The sequence below is a fragment of the Globicephala melas genome, chromosome 15, assembly GCF_963455315.2.
Source record: "Globicephala melas chromosome 15, mGloMel1.2, whole genome shotgun sequence".
Lineage (NCBI taxonomy): Eukaryota > Metazoa > Chordata > Mammalia > Artiodactyla > Delphinidae > Globicephala > Globicephala melas.
Genome location: NC_083328.1, coordinates 67,946,973 through 67,973,118, shown reverse-complemented (window position 1 = coordinate 67,973,118; position 26,146 = coordinate 67,946,973). Strand labels below are relative to the sequence as shown.

Genomic DNA, 26,146 nt, shown 5'->3' with positions numbered 1-26,146 from the left:
TCATTAGCAGCCTGACCCATTAGTTCTCTGAAATTCTTATGTCCAAACCAGCCCAGTCCAGTTTTCCACCTAGAAAGGGACCTTCCAGTCTCAGTACGCATTTGCTTTGGCTTTTGATAGTAAGCTTCCCAGGTTCAAACCTATCTTGGTTGATGGCAGCACCACCCTTCCAGTTGCTTAGGTCAGAAACCTCAGAGTCATCCTTGATTCCTGTGGATGCGATGTTCACATGCTCCATCCTTAGGAAGTCTTGTCAGCTCTACTTTCAGAATGTGTCCAGAATGCAGACATCTCTCTTTACCTCCATCTCTACTGTCCTGGACCAGGCTGTTGTCATTTCCTGCCTGGACTGCTGCCATACCCTCCTGACAGGTTTCTGCTTCTCCTCTTGCTTTTCCTGTGGCCTGTTCTCAACACGGCCAGCAGATGCGTCCTGTGGGACACAAGTCAGATCACATCAACCCTCTGCTCCAAGCGCCCCCAGGGCACTGTCCATCTCAGAGAAACCCAAGTCGTCACAATGGCCCTGCACAGTCTGCCTCCCCACCTCTTTGACCCTGTCTTCTCCTGCTCTCTCTTGACTACTCCCACTCAGCTGTACTGGCCTCCTTGCTGTTCTTTGAACAAACCAGACACATTCCCACCTCAAGGTCCTTGCACCAGCTTGTGCCTGTGCCTGGGACACTCTTCAACTCCAGATGGCTCACTTCCTCACCTCTGAGTCCCTGCTCCAATGTCATGTTCTCAGCAGAGCCATTCTAGCCACCATAATTAACATTGCCACCTCATCCCCTCCCCACCTACCACATTCCTTGTCCCCCTTCCCTGCTTCATTTTTCTCCATTGTACTTACTCCTCTTTAACACACAGTTTCACTTATCTATTTGGTTTATTGTCTGTCCCCTAAACTAGAATGTAAACTCCAGGACGGCAGAGAATTTTATATCTCTTTTTTGCCTTACCCATATTCTAGCATCTAGGACAGTGCCTGGCATGGGGTAGGTGCTTAGTAAACATTTGTTAAATGAATTAACTTTCTTTCTTTTCTCTATCAAACTTGTTCTTCACAGTCTGCCAAACCTAAAGGGAAACAATCAAGTGTTGTATTTTGGTATTGGTATTGGGGGTGAATTAAATCCAAGAGCAATGCTTATATTTTTCTGGGGAATTTCACAGTGTAAATAATCTGGCATCATTGGGTAACAACTTTTTTTTTTTTTTTTTTTTTGCGGTACGTGGGCCTCTCACTGTTGTGGCCTCTCCCGTTGCGGAGCACAGGCTCCGGACGCGCAGGCTCAGCGGCCATGGCTCACGGGCCCAGCCGCTCCGCGGCATGTGGGATCTTCCCGGACCGGGGCACGAACCCGTGTCCCCTGCATCGGCAGGTGGACTCCCAACCACTGCGCCACCAGGGAAGCCCTGGGTAGCAACTTTTATGGAAAGATTAAGTATGATGCATGAAACTCCATTAAGAAAAGTGATAAATACATTCAGACTCCATCTGGAGAATTCGATTTGGATTCAGGTGCCACTCTTAAGAGGGCTCTAGACAAATAGCACATTCAGAGAAGAGCAATTGAGATGACGCCAGACATTCCAACCCATGACCCCAAGTGCAGGAATGAGAATGACTGGCTTGGGGGGTAAAAGACTCTTAGGGAACATGATTCCTTTTTTCAAATGTTGAAAAAGGTGTCATGTGGAAGATTTATAGGTCTTCGGATCTTCTCTGTAGACCTGTTGTCATCTCCTACTCCCCTCTACCCCATCAGAAGCAGACCCAGCTTTGGTGGAACCTGAACATTAGGAGGGAGGGTCTCCTGGGGGGGAGGGGAAGTGTCTAGAATATAAGCATAAATTTATAAAAATATAGATACATTCCTTGGAAAGTGCCCATCAAGTGAGGGTCCCTGAAGCTTCAGCGTCTTTAGCTTCATGGGAAATACACCACATTCAGACTCATATGCCAGCAAAACCGAACTCCTTGGTAGCTCTCCAACCATGTCCCCTCTTTCCTCCGTGGTTTTGCATAAAGAGTTCCTCTGTCTAGAGCACCTTTTTCTTAACATGTCTGCTTGTCAGTATCTACTCATCCTCCAATGTCTATTTCAAAGGCTGCCCCTTCTGTGAAGCCTTACCCAACACTGGAAGACTTAGGTGGTGGTAAATCTTTTCCTACACCCTCACTGTATCTTGCAATGCCTCCACTGCAACACTCGGCTTGTCATTCGATTTTTGTTGATTTATTTGTCTGGCTTCCCTTGTACTGTGTATCTGTCAGGATGGGTTGGATTATGCTGTAGTAACAAGCAACTCCAAAAACTGCAGTGGCTTAAAACAACAAAGGTTATTTCTTGCTCACGTTATGTGTACATTGCAGGTCAGCTTTTGTTTTCCCTAACCCAGGCTAACAGTAACCATGATCTGAAACATTGCCAGTGCCAGGCCAGAGAGTAAACAGTGAAGCAAAGCGTGTACTTTCTCTTAATGCTTTTCCCTAGAGATGACACATTTGCTTACATTTCACTGTTTACACCCAACTGCAGTTGGTCAGGGAAATCCACTGTGTGCAGAAGGAAAGTAAGCCCCAGATTACAGATGAATAGCCTAATAACTACAATAAGTGATAAGCTTCTTCAGTACAGGGGTGGCATCTTTTAAAAAATCCTTGCATACCCAGGTGCCTAGCACATAGTAAGTCCTCAACTATTTTTGAGTGAAAAATTAAATTTAGTGAGTAAAACACACAGGAAGGTAATTTTGGGGGTGCTGACTAGGAGCCATTTCCAACATCTTTTCAAGCCCAGTAGGTGCTGACCTCCCGTCTCTGGAGGTAGTCAAGCATAGGCCAGCCTAACCACCTGGAGGGACTGCGTGGTTAGCCACCTAACCACAGTAGTGATACTTTCAAGATGATTCATGCAAAGAAGGGCGATTGAAATATGTGGTCTCTAAAGTCCCTTTAATTCTGAGGCCACTGTATTTTTTATCATCATCGCCTCTCTGAGCTTGAGAAAGAGTGAATTACTGTTCACTGTAGAGGTGATAACATCTGACGGGAGCAGGCGATTTCTGTTGGTGACTTGACAGAAACAAGAATTGTTTGAGGGGGACAAATAAGTAGAGAGCTCTGGCCCTGAGCCCTCCGCTGGATGGTGATTACTAAATGCAGGAAGTATTGTGACCCGTAAGTATCCAGAGAGCAAAATGAGGCCAGCTCTGGGCTTGACGTGGCTTTGACACTGGAGGCCTTGGGCTCAGAGACAGACTTCAGTTCTTTGTAACTCCTTTCTTTGTTTCAGCAGAAATCTGACAATCCAGCCAGCAGATCTGCTGGGCTGCCAAGGTCCTGCCCATATACATTCCTGAGGATGGATGGTCTCCCTTGTATTCTTTTTGTTGTAGGTTCCTGCTGACTCACCTCAGTCTAATCACTTAGCCCCACTGTAACAGAGTTCTCTAGTCATGAGAGTAAGTAATCCCTCCCCTCTTCTGTCAGTCTAAAAATGTTATACATATTAAGGATCATGATAGCCCTGTCAAGTCATTTTAATCTTTAAAAATAACAACACTGGACAAACTCAGCTTGGAAAAATCTTTGAGCCCACTGTAAGAAGGCCCAAAATTATGCAATTAATAATGTAACTAATGTAAAAAATAATTATAGGTAGTGGGTTTATTATTCAGTTGGTATTCAGAGTGGATGTGGCCTAAAAAAGAACATAGGAGTTGAAACATCAGGCTCACATGCGAATCTGCGTGTGACTTCGGTCCTGTCACCTCCCCTTTCTTGCTCAATAGCTCCTCGGTGCTATGGGCACAGGGGCAATAATAACCAACTCCGGAGGCTACTGGGATGAATTGAGAGAGATGAAAGCGCTTTGCAGGCTATGAAGCACTTTGAGAGAGAGAATTGAAGTAAATCCAGTTTCCTGGTTGGCATGGAAATAAATTTCTCAGACTTTCTAGCATAGCGGTGGCGCCATTAGTGCAAATTGATCCACTTTTGTGTGGTATTATCTTATACTTCAGAAGTCTCTGGAGATGGAACCCATTGATTTAATTCAGAGTTTATGGCAGTGGTTCACAGTACTGCTACTGGGATCACTTGATTCATGCCAAACAGCGACTCTAAAAGGTATTTATACGTTCTGTCACTTACAGCCCGGACTGAATTCACACAAGAACCTTCTGGGTGTTCTGTTTCACTTTTCTTGCACATCTGGCCCCCATACAACTTTTTGACACTTCCAGTGTGTAGGGTTCACTAAATTTTTCAGCTATTATGTGTGACTTCACACCGATATGTAATTTTTAGGATGTTTGTAACTCGGGCTATTTTCAAGGGTTAAAACTGCACTTCCAAGGATTCTGCCTAATCAAACTGTGCCCGTAAGGATTTCAGGATGGCAAGGGTTCAACAAAATGGTCAAATCCACTGATGACTTGAAAATGATACTTGAAAACAGTGAGTGGTCCGATTCCCTCCGCCTCTCTGGTACAGGGAAATCCATGGCAGTTATCATTTATTGTTCCAGTTGAATGACTTCAGCAAGGCAAGTTTGCAAAGTAAATGATAAGATAGTGGCACAAAATAGGGCTCCATTTTGACAAGGCCTTGGGGTATCAGGATGCCGCCCCCATTCCCCCTCTTGTACCTCTTGTGCACAGAATGGTTCACATCACAGTGAAACCTCCCAGCTGTAAATGAGCAATTCACAGCCATTCTGTATGCTGGCTACCCTATTTGCAGGGTGTACTGCTCACTGGCACTAATCATTCTATTTATTTTAATCCTTACTGCTATTTTAAAAATTAAAAGCAACACGTGATTGTAACAAATTCAAACACTATAGAAGGCATAAAGTTAAAAAAAAAAAAAGTAAATGCTCTTCTCCTTCCTGATAAAGTCATTATTGTTTAATGGATCAGTATTTATCCTTTGTTCTTCTAAATGCTGTTCATATTCAAACAAATACAAGTCTAGATAGATTGTTCACTATACGATGAAATCATGTATTTTATTATGCAGTATATTTACATATTTTATTGTTTAAATATGTCTTGGAGATATGTTTACATCAGTACACATAGGTCTTAATCCTTTTCAGTGGCTGCATTTCATTTCCTAGTACATATGTTCTGTTTTTTGTTTTATCACTACTTTACTAATGGACATTTTTAATGCTAGGAAATGATGCAGTGAATGACCTTACTGATATCGTTGTGATCATGTGCCTGTATTTTAGTACTTCATCCGACTATGTGGGTTGTTAGGAGTGAAATGGCTAGATAAAAGGATATGCCTTTTAAAGTTTTGATGGCTGTTACTAGATTGACCGTAATAAAAATTTCACCAATTTATGCTCTCACCAATGGTGCACGAATACTGTATGGTCTGTCTTTCCAATTTTTGCCTATCTGTGAAGAATGGGGGGAAAAAAACCTCATCTTTTATTTAATTTCAATTTCCCTGATTACTAGTGAGGTTGAGCATCTTTCCTAGTTTATAGCTTGTGTATTTTGCTTGTTCATTTTCTTTGCAGCTTTTTCTATATTTTTGTCTTACACATGGTAAATATTAATTATTTATAATGTGCTTTATAAAATTTATCCCAGTATGTCACTTGTGTTTAACCCTTATTAATGGCTTCCTTTACTATTCAAAAGTTTTTAATATTTATGTAGTCAAATCAATCAACCTTTTCTTTTGTGGTTTTTAGGTTTTGAGTCTTGCATAGGAAGAACTTTAAAATGTTCAGCACAACTATAAACTTCTCTTTTTTTTTTCCTACTATGTTTGTAATTTTGCTTGTTATATTTCTCTGTTAAATTCGCTTGAAAAATATTGTTCTTTATAATGTGTTGAACTCAGTTGTCCTAATACTTATTTGCCTCTCTTTCCCAACTGATTTAAAAATAGCACTGCTTTCATAGCCTGAAAATCCCATGTATTCAAAGTGTATGTAAATGATCCATTCATCCACTTATCAATTCTTATGCTGATCGTACATTATTTTAATCATTCTAGCCTTAAAATATGTTTTGATGTAAAGTAAGTTCCTCTAAATAGTTCTGTCTCAAAACTTTTAAAGCTATTTTGTACTTTTTTCCTTCCAGAGGAATTTCAGATTCAGCTTGTCAAATTCCATCAAAAATCATGATGCATTTCTCCCAACATACTTTAAATAAAAAGTTTCAAACATACAGAAAAACTGAAAGAATTTTATAATGACCATGCGTATACTCACCACCTAGATTTTACCGTTAACATTTTACAGTACTTGCTTTACCTGATGGAATTTTGATTGTGATTATAATTCTTCTGAATTTAGAGATTAATCTAGAGAGAATTGACATCTATATAAATCCAAATCTTTATCTCTAGGAATATGCTATGGCTCTCTATATATTTAAGTCTTTTTTGTTCTTATTAAAGTTTTATAGTTATTGTCATATAGATTTTATACATATCTTATCAGGTTTATTTAAAATTTTTTTAAAATTGAGTATAGTTGATTTATAATACTATATTAGTTTCAGGTATACAACGTAGTGATTCAGTATTTTTATAGATTATACTCCTTTTAAAGTTATTGCAAAATAATGGCTATATTTCCCTGTGCTGTACAATATATCCTTGTTGTTTATTTTATACAGAGTAGTTTGTGTCTGTTAATCCCATACCTCTATCTTACCTACCCCCTTCCGTCTCCCTACTGGTAACCACTAGTTTGTTCTCTATATCTGTAAGTCTGTTTCTGTTTTGTTATATACAGTTGATCGTTTTACCCTTGAGATTCTACATATAAGTGACAACATAGAGTGTTTGTCGTTCTCTGTCTGACTTATTTCACTAAGCATAATGTTGTCTAGTTCTATCCATGTTGTTGCAAATGGCAGAATTTCATTCTTTTTTATGGCTGAGTAATATTCTGTCACATATGTATGTGTGTGTGTGTATACACACACACACATATATATGTATATATATGCACATACACACACACATACACACACTACATCTTCTTTATTCATTCATCTGTTCATGGACACTTAGGTAGCTTCCATATCTTGGCTATTATAAATAGTGCTGCTGTGAACATTGGGGTGATGTATCTTTTCAAATTTGAGTTTTCATCTTTTCCAGATATATGCCCAGGAGTGAGATTGCTGGATCATATGGTAGTTCTATTTTTAGTTTTTTGAGGAACCGCCATACTGTTTTCCATAGTGACTGCACCAATTTACATTCTCACCAACAGTGTACAAGGGTCCCTTTTCTCCACATTCTCACCAGCATTTGTTATTTGTAGACTTTTGGATGATAGCCATTTTGACAGGTGTGAGGTGATATAAGGTGTATTCTGAGGTCTTTTCCACATTGGCTTGTTAATGTGAATGGGCTCACTCTCTCCCCACCTCCATTTCCTTCTCTAATTGATTACTTTTGGCATATGGGAAACTTAATGATATGTGTGTGTTGCAGATATATCTCATCATCCTGTCAGTTTTCTTATTAGTCATAATAAATTTTCAGGGGGTTTTCTTACTAGACAGTCCCCTCATATGCAAGTAACACTGCTTTGTCTCAACAGTTTTTACCATCTAGCATCCTATTACTGTGTCAAATGATAATAGCGGGAATCCTTATCTTGTTCCTGACTTGAATGCTTCACTATTAGGTATAATGTTTGCTGTGGTTTCTGGGAGAAATCCTTCATCTAAGGACATTTCCTTCTTTTTTCCTTTATTTCCTTCATTTGCTAAATCTTTTCAAGAATGGTCGTTTAGATGAATAACACTAAAGAACAATTGCACCTAATGGACATATATAGAACACTTCACCCAGTAACAGCAGAATATGCACCCTCTCACGTGCACAGAGAACATTTTCTAGGATAGATCACATGTTAGGACACAAAACAAGTCTTAAGATATTTAAGAAGATTGAAATTGTATCAAGTATCTTTTTCAACCATAGTGAAATGAAACTAGGAACCAATAGCAGAAGGAAAACTGAAAAATTCACAAATATGAGGAAATTAAACAACACATTCTTGAACAACCAGTGGGTCAAGGATGAAATCACAAGGGAAGTTAGAGAATACCTTGAAACAAATGAAAACAAAAACACAACATTCCAAAACTTAGGTATGCAGCAAAAGCAATACAAAGAGGGACATTTATAGTGGTAAATACTTTCATTAAAAAAAGAAGAAAGATCTCAAATCAACTAACTTTATACCTCAGGGAACTAGAAAAAGAAGAACAAACTAAACCCAAAGCTGGCAGAAGGAAGGAACTAATAAAGATTAGAGGGAAAATAGAGAATAAAAAACAGTAGAAATATTCAAAACAGAGTTGAGTTTTTTTTTTTAAGGACAAAATTCACAAATGCTTAGCCAGACTAAGAAAAAAAGAGAGAAGACCCAATAACAAAAATCAGAAATGAAAGAGGAGACAGTACAACTGATGCCACAAAAATAAAAAAGATCATAAGAGACTATTATGTGCCAACAAATTGGATAACCTAGAAGAAATGGATAAATTCTGCAATACATACAACCTACCAAGACTGAATCATGAAGAAATAAAAAATCTGGCCAGACTTATAACTAATAAGGAGATTAAATCAGTAATCAAAAACCTTTTAAGAAAGAAAAGCCAAATGGCTTCACTGGAGATTTCTACCAAACATGTAAAAAATTTGAATTCACCTGTACCTCAATAATAAATGAATGAATGGGACTTCCCTGGTGGCACAGTGGTTAAGAATCTGCCTGCCAATGCAGGGGACACGGGTTCAAGCCCTGGTCCGGGAAGATCCCACATGCTGCGGAGCAACTAAGCCCATGCACCACAACTGCTGAGCCTGCGCTCTAGAGCCTGCAAGCCACAACTACTGAATCCCGTACGCCACAACTACTGAAGCCTGCATGCTCAGAGCCCATGCTCCACAACAAGAGAAGACACTGCAATGAGAAGCCCACGCATCGCAACAAAGAAGAGTCCCCACTTGCCGCAACTAGAGAAAGCCCATGCATGGCAACAAAGACCCAACACAGCCAAAAAAATAAATAAATAAATAAACAAATGAAATAAATTTATTAAAAAAATAAATGAATGAATTTTAACACCAAACCTTCTCAAACTCTTCCAGAAATTGAAGAGGAGGGAACACTTCCAAACTCATGAGGTCAGCATTACCTGATACCAAAACCAGACAAAGATACTACAAGAAAAGAAGACTGCAGACCAATATTCCTGATGAATGTTGATATAAAAATGCTCAACAAAATACTAGCAAATTGAATTCAACAGCATATTAAAAGGATTATATACTATGACCAAGTGGGTTTATTCCCGGAATGCAAGGATTTGTGAAAATCAATCAATGTAATATACAACATTAACAGAACTAAGGACAAGAACCATGTGATCATCTCAATTGATGAAGAAAAAGCACTTGATAAAATTTAACATCCTTTATGATAAAAACCTTCAACAAACTAGGAATAGAAGGTAATTACCTCAGCATAATAAAGGCCATATATGAAAAGCCCACAGTTAACATTATTCTTAATGGTGAAGAACTGAAAGCTTTTCATCTAGGATTAGGAAGAAGGCAAGGATGCCCACTCTTACCACCTCTTTTAAACTACTGGAAGTCTTAGCAGAGGCATCTGACTTGGAAAGGAAAAAGTAAAATTGTCTCTGTACACAGGTGACATGATCATATAGGTAGGAAACCCTAAAGATTCCACCAAAATAACTGTTAGAACAAAGGAATTCAACAAAGTTACAGGACACAAAATCAACACACAACAAAATCAGCTTCTATATACTAACAGGGAAAAATCCAAAAAGGAAATTAGGAAAATAATCTCATTTACAATAGTGTCAGAAAGAATAAAATACTTAAGCTTAATCAAGGAGTCAAAAGACTTGTACATTAAAAACTACAGAACAATTCCAAAAGAAATTAAAGAGGATGCAAGTAAATAGACATCTCATGTTCATGGATTGAAAAACTTAATATTGTTAAAATGTCCATACTACCCAAAGTAATCTACAGGTTCAGTGCTATCCCTATCGGTATCCCATTGACATTTGCTTGCAGAAATGGAAAAAAAATTCTAAAATTCATATGGAATCTCAAAGGACCCTGAATAGCCAAAACAATCTTGTGAAAGAAAAACAAAGCTAGAGGCCTCACACATCCTGATTTCAAAATATATTACAAAGCTACAGTGATAAAAACAGTATGGTACTGGCATAAAGACAGGCACAGACCAATGGAACAGAATACAGAGCCCAGAAATAAAACTCTCTCACATATGACCAAATGATCTTCAGCAAGGATGCCAAGGCTACACAGTGGAGAAAGGATAGTCTCTTCAACAAATGTTCAACAAATGGTGATGTGGGAAAACTGGACATCCACATGAAAAAGAATAAAGTTGGACCGTTACTTTACATCATATATAAAAATTAAGTCAAAAATAAAGACCTGAAACTGTAAAACTCCTGGAAGGAAACATAGGGGGAAAGCTTCATGATATTGGTTTGGCAGTGATTTCTTGGCTGTGACACAAAAAGCACATGCAACAAAAGCAAAAATAGACAAATGGGACTATATTAACCTTAAAAACTTCTGTGCATTAAAGGAAACAGTGAACAGAAAGAAAAGGCAACCTATAGAATGAGAGAAATATTTGCAAATCATATATCTGATAATGGGTTAATATCTGGAATACATAAAGAACTCTTACAACACAAAACCAGAAAACAACCTGATTAAAAATGGGCAAAGGACTTGGATAGACATTTCTCCAAAGAAGCTATACAAAAGGCCAACAAGCATATGAAGAGATGCTCAACGTCACTAATCATTAGCGAAATGCAGATCAAACCAAATTGGATATCACCTCATGCCTGTTAGGATGGCCACTATCTACCCCATGCCCCCCCCCCCAAAAAAAAAACCCCACACACAAAAATAATAAGTGTTGGTGAGGGTGTGGAAAAGTTGGAACCCTTGTCACTGCTGGGAATGTAAAATGGTGTAGATGCTATGGAAAACATTATGAAGGTTCCTTAGTAAATCCATGTGTCCAGCAAACCTACTTCAGGGTTTATATCCAGAAGAATTGAAAGCAGGATATTTGTACACCCATGTTCATAGCATTATTTACAATAGCCAAGATACGGAAGCAACTTAAATGTCCATCACCAGATGAATGGATAAAGAAAATGTGGAGAATACACACACACACACACACACACACACACACATATATGTATACACATATATATATATATACACGCACAATGTATATATACGTATGTATATGTATACACACACAATGGAATATTATTCAGCCCTTCAAAGGAAGGGAATCCTGTCACATGATACCACATGGGTGAACCTTGAGGACATAGTGAAATAAGCCAGTCACAGAAACACAAGTTCTGCATGGATCCACTTACACGAGGCGTCTAAAGTTGTCAAACTTGTAGAGGCAGAAAGTAGAATGGTGGTTTTCAGGGGCTGGGGAAGGGGAAAGGGGACCCATTTTTGTTCAGTGAGTATAGTGTTGCAGTTCTGCAAGATAAAAAGAGGTCTGGAAATCCGACATACAACAGTGTGGGTGTAGTTAACACTACTGTACACTTAAAAGTAGTTAAGATGGTAAATTTTAAGTTACGTGTTTTTTACCACAAGAAAAAACGTGAGTGTAATCCTATTAAGTGCTGTTTTGGTTTCTCTCCTTTAATTTATTAATGATGTTAATGATTTTTAGAGATTTCCTAGTTTTAAAACATCCTTGCGATGTTGGTATAAACCACAGCTTCCTCTGATAGATGATGAAGAGCCAATTTCCTTAATATATAGAGAACTCTTAAAATCCATAGAAAAATGGACAAAAAATAATTTATCACAAAATGTCAGTAACACGTGAAAAGCTTCTCAGCCATGCCGGTAAAGGAATGCAAGTTGAAACAGTAGTGACCAGTTTTTCATGTACGTATTAGCAAAGACTAGAAGTAGTGATGACATGCAGTGACACTTAGATCACCTCATTCTCTGGTGATGGGGGTGAAAGTCAGTACCACCTATTTAGAGGGCAGTTTTGTAGTTTACCGACAGCATTTTAAATGCCACAGCAATTGTACTTATCAGAAATTCAGAATTTCAGATATTTTCAAATGTGCAAAAGTATTCGCAGCGATAACCAGTGAAACATTTTTGTAAGAGTTTCAAAAATTGGCGAAATGCAAATGTCTGTTAAGAGCTAGGCTGGTTAAGTAAATTATGATGCATGCATAAATTGGAACATTGTTTAAAAGAGTGAGATAAACTGTAGGTTCTGACCGGGAGAGATGTTGGAACTACATTGTTGTGGGAAGAAAAAAAGAGGATCAGAACGGAATGTGAAAATACAACTCCTTTTTTGGTTTTTTAAAAAATTGGTTGTAGTAACTTATGTCTAGAAAACATATCTGAAATAATGGGCCCTAGATTGTTAACAGTCGCTATCTCTGGGGAGAATAGGAAGGATTTTCACTTTTCTTCATTATTTCTGAGAGAAACTCTACATAGAGCATCATTTGAAATAGAAAGGAAAAAAGATACATTTCAATGTAAATCTGTATTGCTAACAATTACAAAGAAAAGGGAATGCTACCTGCAAATTTTTATTTTGGAATGAGTTGAGGTTTCCTTGTGACCCGTTATACCACATGATCCACTTTTTTTTTTTTTCTTTCTGTGGTACGCGGGCCTCTCACTGCTGCAGCCTCTCCCGTCGCGGAGCACAGGCTCCGGACGCGCAGGCCCAGCGGCCACAGCCCACGGACGGGCCCAGCCGCTCTGCGGCATGCGGGATCCTCCCGGACCGGGGCACGAACCCGCGTCCCCCGCATCGGCAGGCAGACCCCCAACCACTGCACCACCAGGGAAGCCCCACACGTGACCCACTTTTAAATATGTCTCATGAATGTTCTTAAAAGAATATGAAGTTGATTACTGTGGAATATTCAAGACTACCCAAATCTGTCAAATCATCCTCGTTACAGAAGTCTCATTCTTCACATCCTTTCTTGTTGTCTACTTGAGCTTTCAAAACCACGAGTAGTGTATTGAAATCTCTGATTATGTTTCTATAACTCTGTCAGCTTCTCCCATTATTCCTGTTTCTATCAATAAATTGTGGGTTGCATGTCCAGGAGGGCCGAGGCCCGGCCACCATAACATTTGGAAAGCGTCTATTGACAGTCACCTTCTAAACATTTGAAATCTTTTGTTGAACTCTTACTGTCCTTTCAGTTCCTTCCTGAGAATTAAAACAACAACAGAAAGTTTCTGACTTATCTATAATTTAAAGCTAAACACTTTAAGAGTGTGATCTACAAACTCATTTCCAGCCCCCATATGTGTGATACTTTGCAGTGTTGAAGTACAGTGACAATTAGCTGCAGCTTTGTTAATTTAGGGAATTGAGCAATTCCCAGGTTCCAAAGACAGATTCTGGGGGGAAAGCTATGTACTTTCAGTCTTATTTCCTCATTAAAAAAGCAATCCATTTATAAGACAGAAGCTTTCGAGAAAGGGTGTAGAAAGGATTGTACAAAGAATGAAGAACGTGCAGTTGTCGTCTGGTCCTTTGCTGCGAGTCTCTGGCAGCACAGAGCCTCACATTCATACAGCTCACCTCACACGGGGCTCGACTCGGCAAACTGTTTCCTCACAGTAATTGCTGCCTTGCTTGTCAGGCGTGGTCCATGAGTGCCTTCTGGAGGAGTGGTTTCTAGATAATTAGAGCTTTCCCCTTTAAGCACCGCTTTTATTGGATACCCTTTAAAAAATGTGTGACAAATAGACCAACCCCAGCTTACCTATATGGGTCATGTTGCTGGAAGTAGCCGCGTGGCAGTAGCCAGGTGGTGAGTACGTGGGTATTCACTGAACAATTCTTTCAACTTTGCTGAATGTTTGAAATCTTTCCTAATAAACACCGGGGGTAAATACAGCTCAGGAAAGTCATGCAGGCCTTCTTCCAGCAGTGTTGTGGTTGCTCGGAGAGCTCAGTGCGTGGAGCGGTTGAGGGCAGGCTCCGCCGTAACCAGCTTACCAGCCTCTGCTGCCTCCTAGCCGTGCGCCCTTCAGGTGGTTACTACACTTCTCTGAGCCTTGTTTTTCTTGTCTGTACAACGGGAGTGACAGTAGTTCCTCCTCTGGGGTTTGCTGTGAGAGTAAAATGAGAGAATGTGGCTAAAAGCACTCCCTATGGTATTGGTATTAAACACTCAGTGACCTGTGGCAGTGGCTGCCCCTCCTCCCCCCTCCCCCACTGCTGTTATTCAATCATCTTCATCATGGATGACTGACTCCCTCAGAGAGTGGTAGGCAGTGGTGCTCCCCTCCATCATTGATTTGAAAGACAATTTGGGGCTACCCTGAGACTCAGTTGTGAATGACATTGGGACCATTTCCCCAAATCAAATGCATCTTCATGTTGTCCCCCTCTCAGCCTTAGTAAATAAAATACGAGGGACATGATGTAACTCTTCCTCGGTGGAGCCCAGTCCCCATAGCAAATGTCAGTTAGGCCTGAGTGTCAGGTGCTGTGTACCTTGGGCCTGCACTTCCCTGCTCCTCAGCTCCGCTGCTCCCTGGCCTCCTGGTGAGCATGCTTGCTTCCTTAGCTGCCAGGTCTGCGGTTCTGTTCCCTCTCTGGCCTCAAACCTGACGTTCAAAGCCACTGCCTTTCACCTTTCCCCAGGGCAGAAGTCAGGAAGAGGAAGGCAAATCAGGAAGTCATAAATCAATGGCATCACCTGTAACCTTAGAAGTGAGAATGATGACCTTCTTCTACAGAACTGAGTGCTGTAACTTTCTGTCCTCCACCTTTCTTGGGTTTTTGAGGTCCTTTCAGTGGTTTTTAGTATATTCACAGTTTTATGCAACCATCACCACTACCTAATTTTAGAACATTTGCATCACCCCCAAAAGAAACCTCATCCCCATTAGTGGTCAGTCCCCATTCTCCCCTCCCCTCAGCCCTTGGCAAACACTAATCTATTTTCTGTCGCTGTGGATGTACCTATTCTGGGTGTTTCATACAAATGCAGTCACGTGATATGTAGCATTTTGTGTCTGCCTTCATGATGTTTCTGTCCGTGCTGTAGCATGTGTCAGTACTTCATGCCTTTCTATGGCTGAACAGTAGTCCGTCATAGGGACATACCGTATTGTGTTTATTCATTCACCCATTGATGGCCGTTGAGGTTGCTTCTACTATTTGGCTATTATCATGAGGATGCTCTGAATATTTGTGTGGACATATTTTCACTTCTATTTGGTATATACCTAGGAGTGGAATTACTGGGTCTTATGGTAAGTGTATATATAACTTTCTGAGGAACTGCCAAACTGGTTTCTGAAGTGCAGCAGTGGCTGCACCGTTTCACCTTCCCACCAGCAACGTAGGAGGGCTCTAGATTCCCCCACTTCCTCACGTGTAGTATTATCTGTCACTGTGATTATAGCCATCCTGGTGGGTGTGAATTGGTATCCCATTGTGGTTTAATTTGTATTTCCCTAATGACTAATGATGTTGAGCACTTATTTTAATATGCTTATTGGTCATTTGTATGTCTTCTTTGGAGAAATGTCTATTTAAGTCCTTTACCTATTTTTAAATTGGGTTTTTGTCTTTTTATTATTCAATTATGAGCGCCTTACCAGATATGTGATTTTCACATATTGTCTCCTGTTCTGTGGCTTGTCTTTTTCACTTTCTTGATGATGGCCTTTAAAGCGCAGAAGTTTTTTAATTTTGATGAAGTCTGACTTATCTGTTTTTTCTTACGGCACTTGCACATTCAGATATTCTGTTTGATGTCTTCAGTGTCTTATCGGAAAATCTGATTGGCTTACTGGAAACGAAACTGTATTACTCTTAGTTTTCCTGATTTGGAATCTAATCAGGTGGTAAAGCACCTGATTTAAAATGTTTGCCGCTAATATATAGATAGAAGAGCTTAGAAATGTTGATACTTGTTGAGCTGGTAAATTACCCGTTTCTGTGCGCTCAGCCTCAGGAAATAATATGATAGAAGAAATACATCCTCTATGCCCAGAGGTCATTTCACTGTCACCTATGAGAGTGGTGCGCGGAAAGCCAGTTCACAGCAGAGGAGGTTAAGTCCGTCGTGGTACATGACTAGGCAGCTGTTGCATATTGTAATTACGAAGCTGACTTAACGACACTGTTGATGATGAAATGTTTAGTGGAAAAAACCAAAACACAAGTGTGTGCCCATTAATGATTAAAAATGTGTATAAAATATCTGGACTAGATGGAAGATTATAGGTGGCTTTCTTAAATTTCATTTTCTGTTGATATATTTTTTTTACTATTAAAAATTAAGTTAAAAAAACATGCCTGACATTTCACATCAGTGGGGGAAATGGTGACAGGTGGGTACACTGGATATCTGTTTATCCTTATCTCACACCAACTATTTTTTTAAGAGTAAGTATTTTTTATCATCATGATCACCAGGACTAGTCTTAAAATCAGAAAAGATAGTTTGCTGTGTTTATTTACTAAGAATTTGAATAGAGGTATTTAATTTTCTTACATTTTTATATCAAATCCAAACACTGATGATAACATGATTCTGGTATTAGAATTACTATTATTTTAGTCATTATCAGCATTGCAATTTGCTAAAAAAAAGGTAATGATGATTGTGGTGGTATGTTAATAGTAGAGATCACAGAAATACTTTTCTCCTGGCATCTCATGAAAGAATTAGTAGTAGTAGTATTTAACATGTAAATAAATCAATCATCCCAGCTTTTGAAATAAATTTGAAATGGAACAAAGATTTAAGGTTTGTTTGTTTTTTTTTTTTAAGGACTAATAAAGGCACTGAAAAAAATAAAAAGTAAGCCCACTACAAGGTCACGGGTAGCGTGCACACCTAAGGTGAGGCTTCTTGTGGGGTTGCTGCCCCAGAGACAGATGTACAGTTCATGGGCCACAAACCGCGTCTGCGGATCCCCTGACCTTCTGACCTCGGGCTTCACCTGAGCAACAGGGGGCTGGGGTGACAGGGTAGCAGGTAGGGACAGCCCGCAGAGCCCCGCTCCTGTGGCATCAGTGCCCCTCCCTGGTGCACGCACTGCAGTGGGCTTGGCCTCTGGGCCTGGAGCGGGCATCCTGCTCTCACACGTGGGAAGGCTATGAAAAGAAAACCCTTGTGGGCCCAAACATTTAAACAAGAATTACACTAGGATCTTTTGTTCTCGCTATGACATGGTCAGAATTCATTTGGAGGTCCAGAAGAGGGTTTTTTTTGTTGTTGTCATTTTTGAATCTGAGTTATTTTATGCGAGGAAACAGAGGGAAACACAACACAGAAACACATGGCTGAAGTCTGTCCAGTGGTGTTGGGACGTCCCCGCGTCATTCCTCAGGGCACTATTTTTGTGAGTGTTTGTGGGGCTTCTGACTCAAAAGTCACATCCGAGGTTGGATGTTGGTTCCTTGGGAAAAGGCCCGGGTGATCGAAGGCAAGCAGTGGAGTGTGCCTGGGAGTCTGGGAAATACACACGCAGCCCGAGAGAGGGATGCTCACCGTTTCTCTTTTCCTCCTCAGGTTTAATAGGGAAAACTTGCTTTCTGCAAACAACTGAAAAAGCCGCCCTTGGAAGCTGTTTCTTTGGGCCTCATGGAGCAGCTGGAACCTGCGCTGTGAGGCCCCCGACAGGACGAACTGTCGCCCACTGACCCCCCAGCGCGGCTGTCACCATGGCCAGCAAGAGGAAGTCCACCACCCCGTGCATGATCCCCGTGAAGACCGTGGTGCTGCAGGACACCGGCGCCGAGGCCCTGCCCGAGGAGCCCGTGCCCGAGGGGCCCCCGCAGGAGCCGCCCCCAGAAGCTCCCACCGCCAGCGGCGAGGCCACCCAGGGCACCAGCGGTCCAGACAGTGCCGCACTGGCCAACGGGCACCGGAGCACCTTGGACGGCTACACATATGCCTGTAAATGCTGTGACTTCAGATCCCAGGACATAACCCGGTTTGTGGGACACCTGAGCTCAGAGCACACAGACTTTAGCAAAGACCCGAACTTTGTATGCACTGAATGCAGTTTTCTGGCAAAAACTCCCGAGGGGCTTTCTCTGCACAATGCCAAGTGTCACTCGGGGGAAGCCAGCTTTGTGTGGAATGTGGCCAAGCCAGACAATCATGTCGTCGTGGAGCAGAGTGTCCCCGAGAGCACCAGCCCTCCCGACCCATCGGGGGAGCCAAACATGGAAGGGACAGATGGACAGGCGGAAATCATCATCACCAAAACTCCAATCATGAAGATAATGAAAGGCAAAGCCGAAGCCAAAAAAATTCACACGCTCAAGGAGAACGTCCCCAGTCAGCCTGCTGGGGAGGCCTTACCGACCCCTTCAGCCGGGGACACGGAGGTGAAAGAGGGGGACCACGCCTTTGTCAACGGGGCAGCCCCGGTCAGCCAGGCCTCTACCAACTCCGCAAAACCCCCTCACTCGGCCAACGGGCCCCTGCTGGGGACGGTGCCGGTGCTGCCCGCGGGCATCGCCCAGTTCCTCTCCCTGCAGCAGCCGCCCCCGCACGCCCAGCACCACGCCCACCAGCCCCTGCCCACGGCCAAGTCCCTCCCCAAAGTGATGATCCCGCTGAGCAGCATCCCCACGTACAACGCGGCCATGGACTCCAACAGCTTTCTGAAGAACTCCTTCCACAAGTTCCCCTACCCAACCAAAGCCGAGCTCTGCTATTTGACCGTGGTCACCAAGTACCCGGAAGAGCAGCTCAAGATCTGGTTCACCGCCCAGAGGCTGAAGCAAGGTATCAGCTGGTCCCCGGAGGAGATTGAGGACGCCCGGAAGAAGATGTTCAACACGGTCATCCAGTCCGTCCCCCAGCCCACAATCACTGTCCTCAACACCCCGCTGGTTGCCAGTGGCGGCAACGTCCAACATCTCATCCAGCCCACTCTGCCTGGCCACGTGGTGGGCCAGCCAGAGGGCACAGCCGGGGGACTTCTGGTCACTCAGCCACTGATGGCCAATGGGTTGCAGGCACCCAGCTCATCTCTCCCCCTGGCAGTCACATCTGTCCCCAAGCTGCCCGCTGTCGCGCCCATTAACACCGTGTGTTCAAATACAACGTCCGCCGTGAAGGTGGTGAATGCCGCCCAGTCCCTCCTCACGGCGTGTCCCAGCATCACCTCCCAAGCCTTCCTGGATGCCAGCATCTACAAAAACAAGAAATCTCATGAACAGCTGTCAGCTCTGAAAGGGAGCTTCTGTCGGAACCAGTTCCCAGGACAGAGCGAAGTTGAGCATCTGACCAAAGTGACCGGCCTCAGCACCCGTGAGGTGCGGAAGTGGTTCAGTGACCGCAGGTACCACTGCCGGAACCTGAAGGGCTCCAGGGCCGGGCTGGCCGGGGAGCATGGCGCCCTCCTCGTCGACTCTGTGCCCGAGGTGCCCTTCTCCCTGGCGTCCAAGGCCCCGGAGGTGACCTGCCTCCTGACAGCGGCCACCCCAGCTACCCCCCCTTCTGCCAAGCGACAGTCCTGGCACCAGACCCCCGACTTCACACCAACCAAATACAAGGAGCGGGCCCCCGAGCAGCTCAGGGCCCTGGAGAACAGTTTTGCCCAAAACCCCCTTCCTCTCGACGAGGAACTGGACCGCCTGAGGACCGAGACCAAAATGACCCGCAGGGAGATTGATGGCTGGTTTTCAGAGAGACGGAAAAAAGTGAGTGCCGAGGAGGCCAAGAAGGCTGAGGAGGGCGCCTCTCAGGGGGAGGAGGAGGCCGCCGAGGATGAGGGGGAGGAGGGCTCTGCCAGGGACCCGAGGGTCCCAGGGGAAGATGGCTCCCCAGAAACGCCTGGCAGCCACGTGCTGGCAGAACGCAAAGTCAGCCCCATCAAAATCAACCTCAAGAACCTGCGAGTCACGGAGGCCAACGGCAAGGGCGAGCTCCCAGGGCTGGGCGCCTGTGAGCCCGAGGACGACGTGCCCAGCAAGCCAGCGGAGCAGCTGCCGGGCAAGGTGAGCTACAGGAAGACGGCCCAGCAGCGGCACCTGCTGCGGCAGCTCTTCCTGCAGACGCAGTGGCCCAGCAACCAGGACTACGACTCCATCATGGCCCAGACCGGCCTGCCGCGGCCCGAGGTGGTGCGCTGGTTTGGGGACAGCAGGTACGCCCTGAAGAACGGCCAGCTCAAGTGGTACGAAGACTACAGACGGGGCAACTTCCCCCCCGGGCTGCTGGTCATCAGCCCCGGCAACCAGGAGCTGCTGCAAGACTATTACGTGACCCACAAGATGCTGTACGAGCAGGACCTGCAGAGCCTCTGCGACAAAACCCAGATGAGCGCCCAGCAGGTCAAGCAGTGGTTTGCCGAGAGGATGGGTGAGGAGACCCGGGCCGTGGCCGACACGGGTGGTGAGGGCCAGGGCCCCAGCGACCCTGCAGCAGTTCACAAAGGGATGGGCGACACCTATTCAGAGGTGTCCGAAAACAGTGAGTCATGGGAACCCGGTGCCCCTGAGGCCAGCTCAGAGCCCGTTGACATGCCGAGTCCCCAGGCTGGACCTCAGCTGGGTAAGGAGCCTGTGGGGCTGTGCCGTCCTCTGTGGGTCTGGGGGGCACCTGTTGGCAGGCACCGAATCCAGTGCCGGGGCATCTGCTGTTTCTAAGGCTGTCTGGCAGCAGGACCGTGTTGTCTGGCTGCTTCGGGGGGCACCTGGCAGCAGAATCCATTGGAGCATCATCATATGATAAAGGCTTGACACTTGGTTTTTTTGTTTCGTGTTTGTTAAACCTGCTCAGGGGAAGGAGTGTAGTGAACCTCCAAGGGCCCACCCTTCTCTAGTCATTTCTTAGCCAAAGGAGAATAGGTCAGAATGTCATCTGAGCCAGATAGAACCACGACCGCTGGGTAAGAGAGAGAATAGGACTTACGAGGAAATTCAACCCCAGTTGGTGAACAAAAGCAGAGGGAGCCTTTAATTGACCTTAGATACACAAAGTGCTTTTTCTTCTAAATGATGAAAAATCCTGTAATTTGCATTGCAGTTATTCTTCCTGATATAGAGGTAGTGGAAAATCTTCTTCCCTCTTAGACATAACATGGAATCGAATGCTTGAATTTTGTTCCTCATTTTCTCTGGATCAGGACAGTAGTACTTGAAAGAAAGCTTTAGAAGATTATTTTACTGAAGACAGTTTGAAGCCTCAGACAAATCACGTTATTGGGTGTTGATTTTCTTGGGTCTTGATCTCTGAGTTCCTGGCCTCTCCCTTCCCTCCCACCCTCCTCTTGGGTGGCCTTGTCACAGGTTGGCCAGGAGCGAGGTAGCTGAGCTCTTCACGGGAAGCTGTGGAAACCAAGGAAGTATCTGGATTCCCAGATTCCCTGATTTGGGACCTTTAGAAGGTGGTTCCAGGGCCGGCGTTTCTGGACTCGACCTTGTTTCCTCCAAGCCCCTGTGAGTCAGTGAGGTCCCCGCAGGGAGCATCACGGGCACCAGGGAACAGGTGTGGGCTCACAGGGCGGGTTGCCTCAGGCACCTTCTCCAGCACCGGGCCTGCCCATCCCTGGCTTTGGCTCTGCCAGCAGCATGGCAGATTGCTGGGCACTAGGAAAACTAATTTCTTTAGGTTTTTTGTTTTTTTTAATTGAAATTCTACTGAATTAAATTCTTTTTTTATTTATTTATTTATTTTTATTTTTGTGGTACACGGGCCTTTCACTGTTGTGGCCTCTCCCGTTGCGGAGCACAGACTCTGGACGCGCAGGCTCAGTGGCCATGGCTCACGGGCCCAGCCGCTCTGCGGCATGTGGGATGTTCGGATGTTCCTGGACCGGGGCACGAACCCGTGTCCCCTGCATCGGCAGGCGGACTCTCAACCACTGCGCCACCATGGTAGCCCCCCCCCTTTTTTTTTGAATTACATTCTTGTAGCTGGAAATAGGGTGGTGGTTACACAACATTGTGAATGTACTTAATGCCACATAATTGTATACTTATTAAAAATGGTTAAAATGGTAGGTTTTATGTGACGTATATTTGACCACAATTAAAAATGCTAACCTGGAGTTGGGAGGAATGGGTTTAAATCCACCGGCTCCCCTCAGCTGGTAGCTCCAACACTAAGCAAGGAGCTGGTGTCCTAGGTGGGACAGAGCAGGAGTGGCCAGGGCGGCTGTGCCATTGTGGCGTCACCCTCTTTTGGCTGAGGGAGGTACCCGAGGGGACAGGGAGGGCCTGTCTGCCTGTCTGTCTGTAGCTGTTTTCTCGTGGCTTCCCGAGCCAGCCTCAATGCCGGGGCCCCACCTGTAAGCATCGATGGTGAGGGCCTCTCCGAACGACCCCCGACAAATGAAGGGAGGGCATCTGTGGGACACATATTTGGAAGTAGACCAGCTGCTGCTGTGCGACAGCAGCGTTCCCTGGAGATCCGGGGATGGGGGGAGGGTGGCGCACAGCGAGGGTTCCTGGCCCAGAGAAGTCAGGCTCCCGCCCCGGCTCCATGCCCCGGTTCGGGTGGCCCCTGGGTGGTCCCAGTGCCCCGCCGGGTTTAGCCAGCACCCCGTCCTCAGCCCAAATGCCCTTCCCCACCTTCCCTCGGGCTGGAAGGCAGGGAGGGGCTGGTGGGATTAAGTCCACAGACGTGGGAGGACGGGCCATCCTGGCGATGCACATAGAGGTGACGGGCCTGTGTTTTCTCCTCAGAAACTGACTGAACCGGAACCGACGGCTGTGAAGGCCTGGCCGGGGCGGCCGCCCTCCACATGGAAGGGCCTGACCCCCCTCTGCTGCCCCGGGCCGCCGCCGTACCCGGCCCGCCATGCTCACACAGGTCTCCACGCGGCCAAGCCTGCCGCCGTCCGCACCCGGCCCGCCACCCCAGCGAGCAGGGAGGAGCGTCTGGCAGTTCTTCCGCCCACAATGTAGGACCTTTCTTTTGCCTTCCAGTGGATAAATAGTTCAGATTTCATATTCATAGACACAGAATCAAGTTTTTAACATATAAATCTGCCTATACACATTTAATAAAACATCAGATTATAAACACTTTCATTACATAGAAACTTTGGTTAGCAAAGCAGTACGTGGTCTTTTATATCATCTCTGGAAATGCCCTGTGTCTGTTCTCTGGAGATCGCTGGGCTGCGTGTTCCCGCACCTTCCATGGTCAGGCCGGGGTTATCACACGCTCAGAACCACACCTGCAACCGCTGGGGCCCCCTTTGCGCTCCTTCGGGAAGGTGGTACCTTTGAAGAGACCTCTGCTCCTTAAGCGGTGACCAGCAACATTGCATAGCAGGTTTGCCTTGCCTTACGGGATGATAGTGCAGAACATGCTGTTACCCGCAGTTCAGAAAACTGACCGGTTATGTGATTAGTGTTTGATGCTTACCACTCTCGTAAGTTGTTACAGTAATTCTGCTTTTTCATGGGAGTTTGAATCATGGACCATAACTCTTCAGTGATCAGATCAACTAAAGAAACATTTGTTGTTAAGCCTAATGTACTGCCCTATGTGCCGCCTTTTTTTTTTTCAGTCTAGACACATTTAGAGGAAAATTGACAAGCGAAACAGGGATGGGGGATGGGAGTGAAGGCGCACAGCTGCTGGGGCTCTCTCTGCCCTCTATCGACCCTCACCCCAGAGCCGCCTCTGGTTTGGGAAGGCAGGCCCACGCTCGCCTGGTTAGAGTGAGAGCTGGCGGGATTCGGGGACTTCTCGGAATTATTGGAGCCAGGGTGGCCCTCAGCACAAAGACCTGCATGTGGGGTTCCCAGCAGAAGACCCAGAGTCCTCCTGGCCCCCGTGCCTGGGGCCTGGTTGGTGTGCTGGACATCGCTGGACAGGTCCTTGTGAGGATGTTTTTAAAGTTCTATATTTATATCCCCAGACTTGGAACCAAGATCTCTGTCTACTTAAGCCTAACCCTCATATCCATTTTTTTAATTGAGAAAAGTCACAGGAAAAGGTGCCTTTGAAACATTGAGAAAGTTGCCTACAAAGCTGTGCTGAACGGTAAATCCCGATCTCCCCGAGACCGGCTGCCTCGAGAGCAGCAGGTGAAGAGGGGGCTGGCAAAGGTGCATCACCTCCCAGAAACCACCCGCTTCCCAGAGCACCAAGGCCTCGGAGACCCCAGAGACAGGGCAGGGGCTTTGGGCAAGAATACTGGGGGAGGCGGTGTTCGGCACGGTCCTTCTCCCCCGTCCCCCCGGGAACGGGGCCGGGCAGGGCATCTCCCAGGTTTGGCTCTGAGCACAGAGACGGGGGTCGCACCTCCTGCCTCCAGGAGAGGCTTTTTTTCGGAAACCAAAAGCCCTTGAACCATTGTTCTTCTAAAGAGTCTCCTCTTGCTTGCCCTGTCCTGTTAGGGACCACCTCTTCTTGGTTTCAAACAGGTGACTTGTGAGGACTTGGCAAGTTTGGCAGCCTGTTTTTGTATCCTTTCCATATTTAGCCCCAAGGCCTCTTTGCGGAATTGCCCAGAATGGCGAGTGATTGCCTTCCTTCAGAGAACAGACACCTAGAACTTTTCCTGTAGTGGTTATGTACATGCAGATTAATTTATATGTATCCATATACAGCACAGATACTCGTTTGATGCTTTACTTGTGACGCGTCTGCCTGACGCAGCACGTGGGTGTTGGGGAGAGCAGCCCGTGTCGGGGGGTTGCGGGGGAGGCCGGGGCGACCCCGCGCGAAGCCACATCCGAGTGTCTGCGACGCCACCCTGCCGGCGTCACTCCCAGAGCCCTGCGTGCCCCAGCCGAGGGCCGTGTCTTTACAGCGGAGTTTCTTGGTTATTTTATTTGTATTCATGTCATTTACAACCCAAACAGCGAAACAGAAAACATAAATTACATGGTGGACAAGTTCACGCAGGACGTAGGGCCCCGAGCTCAGCACCAGCTCGTCCTTAAAAAGTGGAAGCGTCACGGTGCTGCCTGCGGGCAGGTTTTGCTCACAGGAGTCAGCCTGCCCGCTAGCCAGGGCGACCCCCCGAACGGCGAGACTGCCCAGGCTGGACAGACCCTCCTCCTTCCTTTACTCTGGGACCCGAGTGACTAAGGAATGAGGTGATGGAGACAGAAATGGTTGGTTCATCGAGCAGGTGCCTAAAGGGACGTCGCAGCAGGTACCCGGGGCCCTGGGGGCAAAACCAGGAACACAGCCAACCGGCTGCAGAGACACAGCCGCAGCAGCCCGGAGCCGGCGCGCGCCAGAGTGCGGTGGGGATGCAGGACGGCCGCAGCCGGCCCCGTGGCCAGGGAGGTCACCACGGTTTGCGCCCCACCCAGGGTTAGACTGTGCTGCTGCCTTCAGGAGAGGGCAGTCTGTGGGCTCTAGAGTTGAGGGAAGTAGGGTGGGGTTAGTCTCTCCCAAAGAAAAAGCTTGTTTCGTAAGGTGACTAATCTTCCCCCTCTTCTCTGTATGCACTTGGACTCATCAGAGATGGTGAACTATGTCAGTGTTTCTTGTTGCCTGTGTCTTGTACATGTTTGGTTTATTGTATTTTTTACATGGGGTTGTAGATGCAGTTTTAGTAGGTGAGCCCAGATCGCCATTCTGACAAAGGAAACCTGGGTTTATGGCACAGATGCTCTGCGTACTTCGATTACGTGTATTAATTCTTGACCGTTGACGAGCTTTGTGATTTGGAAGGTGGGTTCTCGTTTTCCTGAGTCGTGGGCTCCTGAAGTGGAAAGCCTGGCTGGAGGACTCGTGGCACCTGGGGTGGGTGTCCCTGTACGACTTGGAGCTCCTTTCGCAGCCAAGTGCCCACCTGCTGTCGGGAAGCAAAGGTGGGAGGTGGGCGAGGGTCGGTGGTACCTGCAGGTCCCGAGTGCGCTCACGGCCCTGGGAGGCCGTTCCACCGGGAAGTCTCAGCATGTTCTCCAGGCCAAGATGTGGGTGCCATGGGTTTTGTCCTGCTCAGTCCGTGGTCCCATGGCAGGGCCTGTGACACCCCCTCTCCCCCATGTGCCAGGCTGCCTTCCACAGAGGCTCAGCGTCGCCCTTTTGGGGCACCTCCTCACCC

General features: G+C 45.5%; 1 protein-coding gene across 9 annotated transcripts in view; it reads left to right on the top strand.

Annotated features, from left to right (window-relative positions):
- ZHX3 (zinc fingers and homeoboxes 3) overlaps positions 1 to 23,641 on the top strand; it is a 141,956-nt gene extending 118,315 nt beyond the window's left edge. For 6 of the 9 annotated variants that reach the window (XR_004036505.2, XR_004036507.2, XR_004036502.2 and 3 more), the window contains 2 exons: positions 17,677 to 21,563; positions 22,812 to 23,641. Coding sequence is in view for 2 of the 9 variants with exons in the window: in XM_030843569.2 (XP_030699429.2) it covers positions 17,829 to 20,676; positions 22,812 to 22,822 (2,859 nt within the window). In the remaining 7 variants the exon portion in view is untranslated. The remainder of the gene's footprint in view (positions 1 to 17,676; positions 21,564 to 22,811) is intronic. The other 3 variants (XR_004036509.2, XM_070043546.1, XM_030843569.2) reach the window with 3 other exon arrangements.
- Positions 23,642 to 26,146: the final 2,505 nt, after the last annotated feature.